This window comes from Thunnus maccoyii, chromosome 6 (assembly GCF_910596095.1).
Source record: "Thunnus maccoyii chromosome 6, fThuMac1.1, whole genome shotgun sequence".
In the NCBI taxonomy this organism is placed as follows: Eukaryota; Metazoa; Chordata; class Actinopteri; order Scombriformes; family Scombridae; genus Thunnus; species Thunnus maccoyii.
In genome coordinates, this window is record NC_056538.1 from 24,163,715 (window position 1) to 24,172,408 (window position 8,694).

An 8,694-nucleotide genomic window follows, 5' to 3' on the forward strand; every position below is an offset into this window, starting at 1 on the left:
TCATTATCAAGTAAAATTAAACTTACCAAAATACTGTGACAACAGCCTGACTCATTGCGAGTCCCAGAGCCAGGGAGAGCAGCAGGTGAGTGAACTGTCAGACACAGGTGTCAGTCAACACCCACACAGCCGACATCAAAGACATCCAATCTTGTTAATGGACAAATAACTTCCAAAATGACCCACAACTCAGACGGCCAAAGCTTCAGATAAGCTTTTAAATATATTTTTGCTCAAAACAGTGCATGACAGTGCATTTTGTCCCCCATCCTACATTGTAAGTGCATTAGGAGAGGATCTTTTAATGGCCAGTGTAAACAGGAAGAATGATTACATTAAGCAAAACCTATTTTGATGTTTGTATGTGCACCTGACTGTTGTTTTAAGACAGACTTGAAAAATTGCGAACCTATCCTTTAAACTCATGCCCCATCAGCAGCCTCCACAGTGGGATGCTGTGTCACACCTGGCCTCCCTCATGGTAACTGAGCCTGGACACGCCCCTGGCTCCAGCAGGGACTTCATTTCCCACAAGGCCTTTATCCCAGCGCTGCTCCCATCCCATCCCTGTATGCCTGGCTCGCTGGTTCCCATGTATGGAGTGTTACATCATTGCCATAGACACCCACCTTTCTGAGTGATGACGCAGCCGGGGGAGAGTGTGTGAGGAGGGGGGGGAAGAGGAGAGAGGAGAGGGTGTCCCGTCTGCGCGGAGCACAGACAGACAGCAGGGAACAGCTGCAGCATTAGGTTCGCGTAGGATTTCACTGCATTGCGATTTAAAATATCAGTCATTTCATCCCCAAAACCCACGTAGAGCAGCTCGACTAAAGCAACCAAATATCATTTAAAAAATGGTTGATCGCGAGCAGCTGGTGCAGAAAGCCAGGCTGGCTGAACAGGCTGAGAGATATGATGATATGGCAGCTGCTATGAAATCGGTAAGTCCATTCAAAAACATCACAATAATGACTTAGATGTGTGTGAATGATGTTAATATCACAGGTCAATTTGCGTAAAAGCGCGGCGCGCAATCTCGACTTTTTTTCAGACTGTTGGCTGTAAATCTGGAGTTACACTGGCGTGAAATTTCTGTACTATAATTAGGCATCATAGACAAATAATATTTCATGTGTTTATTGTCTTGTCACCAATTCATCGACTGCTCATTGGCTTTTTTTCCCCCTGAGTCGCTTCCAAATCGTCTGCTCCTTGGGCGGTGCCTTTCTGTCAGCCGTTCCGTTCAATGAAGGGATATTACAATGAAAATTCACACAGGCCTTAGCTTGATCTCTCGGTAATAAGAGGCTCATATCATATAACGGCCTTGCTCTATTGCATTTGCCGTTTTTTTTCCCTTTTCTACCCCACCTCCTGTCCCTTCATTATGCCGAATTTCTAATAGCTACTGCTGCTGGGAACCATGTGAGGTTGCTCGGGAAAAAAGCCTATCAATTGCTGCTGTTGCCCCCTCCTCCTCCTCCTCGTCCTCCTCCTCCTCCTCTTCTTCCTCTCTTTGTCACATTAATTAAAATGATATAAATTATGAGAAGCTGTGCATTTTTCATACTGGATGAGAGGCATTTTTTTTTTTGGCCATCCACTGGTCAATAAAGATCCCAGTAACTGCTCTTTACTCTAAACAAACGTAGGAGGCAGTATAATCTCTCTAGAATATTCTTTGTCATATTGCAGTGAGTCAATATGATCACATTTGTACAGTAGGCTTTGTTTTCTCCTCTCTTGTTCACTTTATTCCTCGTACATGCTCATGTGTCTCAGTCAGTGCATGTGCTGTCTCTGTGTCAGGGCATGATATCAATCCAGCACCAATTTGAAGTCATTTTGGGTTAATGACCCTGACTAAGTAGTGTAATATTTGCTGTAGACACTGATGGAAAGAAGATGACATGGGTGGCCTGCCCCACGGGATCTTTCTCAGTTATTATTGGTCAGGATTGAAGACTGAGCCTGCGTCCGCTTTTCTTTTCTTTCTTTCTTTTTTTTTTTCTGGCCCCTTAAGAAATTCTGGGAACTGGATTCACTAGTGGGTTAAAAAAAATGCTGTGTCACACCAGCTCTTACTGGAACTAACAGCATCCTTGTAGTCCAGTATGAGCTCAGTCACCTATAGATTAAAACCATTATACGTGCTTCATACAAGGAACATTTTGTCTTATGTTCCTCAGAGGCGATGAAGTGAGCCCCCGCGGATCATTTGTCATCGAGGGTTTCTGGTTGCAGGAGGTGGGATGATGTGTGTGCAGGGAGGGATTCCTTCCCCTTTAAACAATCTGCCATGTCAGTGCGATCCAAACTAGGCCCTTTTGCAGGGGTGTGTACTCTCACTCTCTAATCTAAGGGAATCCCTTGCCATTGCAGCCCGAAATGACTACTGTTCACCTTTGTGTTCCTCATTTTAAAAAAAAGCACTATTCTCATCGTAACAGGTTTCTGGCAGCTTCTCGGGCTGATTTTTTATGGATATGCTTGTTATTTTTTTAGCTATAAATGATGGCATAGGTAGTTGTCATGTCAATGCGGATTAGCCAAACAAGCCCATAAAATATATGACGTGATGCATTTCTGCTCATTTTTATGAGTGTAACTGTAATCCAGTTGGCATGGTAGTAAGCTTCCCAAACATCAATGCATTATATTTAGAGTGGTGACCTAATTGATTCCTTTTAAAAATACAACAGATAAGTTATTTGATCAATAGAAATCTGCTTCATTTGACTGTACGTCACACACATTTGTAATTTGCATTTGAAATGGATCAGTAAGGGTTTTGAACAGGCAGAATGAAGCCTCGCCATCTCTATAGGTTGAGCCCTCCTCTCCATCCACTCAGAGTGTGTGTGTGTGTGTGTGTGTGTGTGTGTGTGTGTGTGTGTGTGTGTGACGTCGGCGATCCTGCGCCATCTTTGTGCTCTTCTGCCTGAGCTGAGAATGCCAAAACAGCTCATGAGAAAAGAGAAATATTAGCACATCAAGTAGAAGCGTTTCACAAAAAAGCCAATCATAAACTGTATTTTCTCACAAGGTGAAAGGATTTGTTAAACCCAAGCCATTTATTCTTTATTTTATATATATGTATATACATATATATATATATATATATATATTTCAGTCCATGTGCAGTTATTGATCTGACAGAAGCCATGTTCCAACACAAGGTTGCTTTTACAAATGTCCTTTTTATAGCAACACAGTCTCTTTGATCACTGCTCAACCATCACCCTGATCCATCTAAATTTAACAATCTAACTCAGAGTGATGTCACGGCATGGCGTTTTAGATAAGGTAAAAAGGTCAGCTTCAGCCAGAGAGAAGGTCACTGGGACACGTGAACCGCCTGTGCAGTGATGGTTTTCACTTACAGTGCAGCTGCCCCACAGTGCTCGTGGGAACATTTTAGCCATCTCCAACCCTCCTTTCACCTTCCCCTTTCCCAACCCCCACTGCCGCTGACTATTTTGAATATCGCTTCTCACTAACTAGCATTAACTGTCCACGTGGCAGCTGGAGCTGCTGGTGCACTAAGTGAATGGATTGCCATGGAAACAGGGAATTGCACATGACACATGAAATATTGCTCATCTCCTGTGCTATGGACTGTGCTGCTAGTTAGGATTCTTTCATGTAAAAAGGCTCGAACGAGATGTGCTTGGACGACATTTTTGTTTGTAAGTTGTATCAAGGGTTGTGGTGATGATTAAATGGTCCCTCCTCTTCCTCTTTCAGGTAACAGAACTGAACGAAGCCTTGTCCAACGAGGAGAGGAACCTCTTGTCTGTGGCCTACAAGAATGTGGTGGGTGCACGTCGCTCCTCCTGGAGGGTCATCTCCAGCATTGAGCAGAAGACCTCAGCCGACGGAAATGAGAAGAAGATTGAGATGGTCCGGGCTTACCGGGAGAAGATTGAGAAGGAGCTGGAGGCCGTGTGCCAGGATGTGCTCAACCTCCTGGACAACTTCCTGATCAAGAACTGCAGCGACACACAGCACGAGAGCAAAGTGTTCTACCTGAAGATGAAGGGCGACTACTACCGGTATCTGGCCGAGGTGGCCACGGGGGAGAAGAGGGCCACAGTGGTGGAGTCATCGGAGAAGGCCTACAACGAGGCCCACGAGATCAGCAAAGAGCACATGCAGCCCACCCACCCCATCCGCCTGGGCTTAGCTCTCAACTACTCTGTGTTTTACTACGAGATCCAGAACGCCCCAGAGCAGGCCTGTCATCTGGCCAAGACCGCCTTCGACGACGCCATCGCCGAGCTCGACACCCTCAACGAGGACTCCTACAAAGACTCCACTCTCATCATGCAGCTGCTCCGAGACAACTTGACACTGTGGACAAGTGACCAGCAGGATGACGAGGGAGGGGAGGGCAACAATTAAAGAGAAACCACACTTCGAAAAAATATGAAGGGCCGGTGGACTTTGGCAGCCGCTTTTGCCGATGATACTACCGCAGCAGCAGTTCTTTATTTTTCCATGTGTTAAAAGAAAAGAATCAAAAGAGAGGTGAGAGTGGAGGTTAAATCTTAGTTTAAATATATATAGAAATATATATACAGTTGAAAGGGCCTCCGTCTTCTTGATTTTCTCTTTGACATTTGCCAAAACCACTGATATGTCAGTCAATCAGCCTGAAGTGGTTGTTGTTGGATTGAAATGGCAGCCTCACACTGGCATAGGAACTGGTCTTGTTCTGTCAAGATAAGCTGCTTAGTTAGGTTTTTGCGTGATAGAGATGCATTTGAGTCACTTGAGAGAGAAAATGCTTGAATGGGAATGCCTCACAAAACTAGTTTGCATTGGTTCCAGTCGTAGTCTATATATGAGAACGGGCCTGGAAAGCCATTGATGTTAATCTCACTCTACCACAGAGAAAAGTTTTAAAACCCGATTAATTCTCTAAAATTTTGAAAGATAAATTATGTGGGTGTGAAAATGAGGATTGGATAGAATAAAAATTACCCTTCTCCCCCCTCCCTCCCCTCCTCCATTAGTCTAAAGTGTATTTGGCATCTAACAGAATAGTCTACTCCAACTATGTCACTGGAACCATGGTTTCTTTTGGAGGTGAAGGTTACTAAAGGCAGAGACTTAACAATATAAAACGAAAAAAATGACACAAAAAAATAAAGTAAAAGCAGCTTCAGAGTTTGTGGTTTACTTCTGTGTTTGTTTTATTAAATGCACTTGCCTACTATACTGTTTCTTCAGTGTAAGATGATGACAACAATAATATCGATTATTCAATATTGTGCATGCTGGTGATGTATTTATATACAGTAGCTTGACTTTATTAACTTATACTGTGGGTGTTAAGTATTCATATGATTGAGAAAAACAGGCTTTGTCTGATGTTGATTTCTAATTTCTAATTTATTTCATTTTGTTATGGTTTTTGATTTGCTATACCAAAATGGTGATTGTAAAAATTGACCTGTAATGGGCGTTGCTATAGTGACATGCAATATGTGTATTTAATTTGTTAATGAAAGAAAAAAAAATGGAAGATAAAAATCCACCAGTGATCACTTAATCTTACCAGCTGGTGTTTGTCACATTGAAGTATGATTATGCTATATTTTGTTCTTTGAACAGTATTTAAGTACCTTTTTCTGTCATGCTATCCAGTTTTAACAATGGTGACGTTTTCAGGCTCAATGTTTCTGTTATGAATTCACAACATGGACCATATTTTATTTCTGACAGTATACATTTTTTTTGTTTGTTTTTATACCTTTTAGCTGTTCCTGAGTGACAAAATATCTTGAATGTGAGTCATTATGTAGCAGTTGCACAAGAACCGAAATAATAGCTATGATAATAAAAAAGAATATGACTAAATTATAAATGCACCATTTCCGTGGTGGTCTAGTGTATTGTTGTATCGTCACCCATAAGTAAATTTGTTTTTAAGGAAAAACCATTTCATACAGAAATGTTTTAACACTTTGTTTTGTGCCCCGAGTACAGTATATGCTTTCTTTTTGTGCCTGTATCATTATTTAATATGCCTCATTTGCAAGTTAACCTTTACAGAAAAAGGATTTATCTGCCAGTATTTTAAGTTCCTGCAAGCATGTGTGCAAGATGTAATATTTTACTGACAAATGGTTCCTCACTTTTACATGTGTGTCGGACGGTACTGCTCTCTGTACAGCACATAGATATGAATATTCAACACCAATGCACAAATAGAGTCAAAGGGAAAGCATAGGCAATACGGTAGAATTGGTTATTGATTAGCGATTGTGAAAATTCACCACTTCAGAACAAACTTTAGACACTAGGAAGCTGCTTAAGAGCACACGAAGCTGCTGAACGGATTCATTATGCTGCTAGTTCTATAGATTATTACATTAATATATTAACACAGATGGCAGTTTCTGAGACTTTAATTTTTATTTCAGATGTGATGGCTTATGAGAGAAACCTAAAAGCCTTAAGGTCAGTCACATAACCTTGTTCGCGAATGCCAATTATGTCACCATGATGAGTCAGCCTCCATGAGCTCACGCTGTATGTCACAGCTGCTTTGATTTATTTTTAATGTAGTATAAAGTTGATGGTCTTGAAGGCTTGCCAGACAAATAGCATGAAATCCTAATGCCATTCTGCGTGACTGCTCACACAGCTTATAAATATTCGGATGAAGTCGAGTCCTACACTTCAATTTTCAAGTCATGTGTGTTAAAAATGAGCGGAGGCTGAATTTTCTCTCACTTTTTGTTTTGATATTTTGGAAGAAAAAAAAAACCATGTCAGGAGACTTTCACTCATTGCCAAGAATACATGCATTGTGTTTTTGTCTCTTTCTCTTCTGTGGTTTGTGTTTTTATTTTTAAGTTTCTTTATTTTGTATGTTGATCCTTGTTTCTGTGACATGAAAACATACAAATACAAGCTCTGAGGAGAAAACAATTGAATCACATATTAGATTAAAGAAGAGCTGACCTGGAAATTAGTAAAGAGGGGGGAGGGGGGTGATAGCAGAAAATGGGATACAAACTGTATGCTCTGAGGAATTTTTGGTTGCCATCTGTTGCCCATTAAAGTTATTTGTTTATCGGTATTATTCTATATTTTCATTTCTCTCTGTAACATAGCCATTTACAGTCATACCAGACACACCACAGCTCATTCCTTCTCATTCTGTAAGTTCATTACTGAAACGACTTTTACAGTAAAGAACGCCTGCCCACACATACTTACAGGAAGTCAGTATAACCTAATGTAACCCTTTGTGGGTCACATAACTGATGTGTGTGATGTGTGTGCCTGTGTGTGTGTGTGCATCCAAATCTGGATTGTGTGTGTATTGTACACGCCTGCACCATTGCATGTGTTGAGTGTCTGTGGGTGAACGTATGAGATGGAGTCTGTTTCAGCTGCAGTGCAGAGACGCTGCCAGCTCACAGAACAACTATGTCTTAAATGAGGCTCTTTTTAAGGCCGCTTTGCTAATCATTAACTAAATTAGGGCATAGATCAAAGAATATGGCTTCAAAAGAGATTTTATGATTGCAGCAGCAGGAGCGCTGCAATAAAATGAAATAAAACTCCTGCATCTCATGATGGACAATAGATGGAGAATCTGTATCTCTCAGGGTTTTAAACTCACATGCAGGTTGTATTTTTAACACCCAAAGGTTGGGCTTATCTGAGTAATTCTGCATATCTTTGCATTTCAAACTGGGAGTTGAGCCCCCACACTGATTGATAAGCTGAAGTGGCAAGCTGTTGGATCGCCCACCCTCAGACTGCAGCCTCTTGCTGCAGCTTGCTGCACTGAAGCTTTCATGAGATGAAATTCTGTGCTTTGAACGGTCGTCTTCGCCAGCCAATAGCTGATAGGCTCACTCTCCGCAGCCACCAATCCCATTCCTGTTGCTAGGGCTATAATAAGTATCCCACTATTAGCCCGGCTCCTTGCTGCACTGCTCAGACACCTATTGCATCCTGTAAAAAATGAAAGCTCAAAGCACACAGGAGGCATTTGGATTCAGCACCAACCTCTCTTCCAGCCTGTGTTTTAATGCACTGCTACACTTTCAGGGACACTGGTGTCATCTTTATTGGTAAATGTTGGAGACATTACACCTCCCAAAACACACTGGGGCCCACTGATGGACATGTAATTGAATCTCCAGCAGCTAGAAATTCAATTTAGCACTTCTCATGACGCAATTCTGATCAATTAAAGTAAAAAATGAACAGATATCTCTTGTAAAGTATGGTGTAATTCATGCTGTTTACAATAAACATAAATATCTAATCAAGCCAATTTATTTAATTGATGTAATCATCCTGGAGAAGATTATGTTTTAAAGGTCACAACGACAGGATATGTAGCTACAAAACAGAAAATTGTTCACTTCCACTTATACAATAACTGCTCTGTCTGATCACTTTCATCAGATGAAGCATTATTTCCCTAAGGGGACGCATGTAGTCCAGACAAGGCCTAAGTGATCATCGAACCATAACTATGTCACTCATGGGCGAATGCCCTCTAAATCACTGGATAAAATTCCTCGTTAGCATCAGTGGATGAACACTGTGATGCCACTTTTCCTCAGCGTCTCATTGAAAAGGTCCTGATCATCTAAAATAATCTACATCTTTAATGATAGATTAAGAATAAACAGTGAGAGCCAGGTGTATCTTGGAGAT

General features: G+C 41.4%; 1 protein-coding gene across 1 annotated transcript; it reads left to right on the top strand.

Annotated features, from left to right (window-relative positions):
- Window positions 1-607: 607 nt before the first annotated feature.
- On the top strand, window positions 608-7,093 carry ywhag2 (3-monooxygenase/tryptophan 5-monooxygenase activation protein, gamma polypeptide 2). The gene is made up of 2 exons (XM_042415360.1): window positions 608-941; window positions 3,748-7,093. The coding sequence occupies exons 1-2, from the start codon at window positions 855-857 to the stop codon at window positions 4,402-4,404; spliced, it is 744 nt and encodes a 247-aa protein (XP_042271294.1). The 5' UTR covers window positions 608-854; the 3' UTR covers window positions 4,405-7,093.
- Window positions 7,094-8,694: the final 1,601 nt, after the last annotated feature.

Coding starts and splice junctions, on each gene's coding strand:
- ywhag2 (XM_042415360.1), top strand. CDS start 855: ATGGTTGATCGCGAGCAGCTGGTGCAGAAAGCCAGGCTGGCTGAACAG. Junction 942..3,747: donor TGGCAGCTGCTATGAAATCG/GTAAGTCCATTC, acceptor TTCCTCTTTCAG/GTAACAGAACTGAACGAAGC.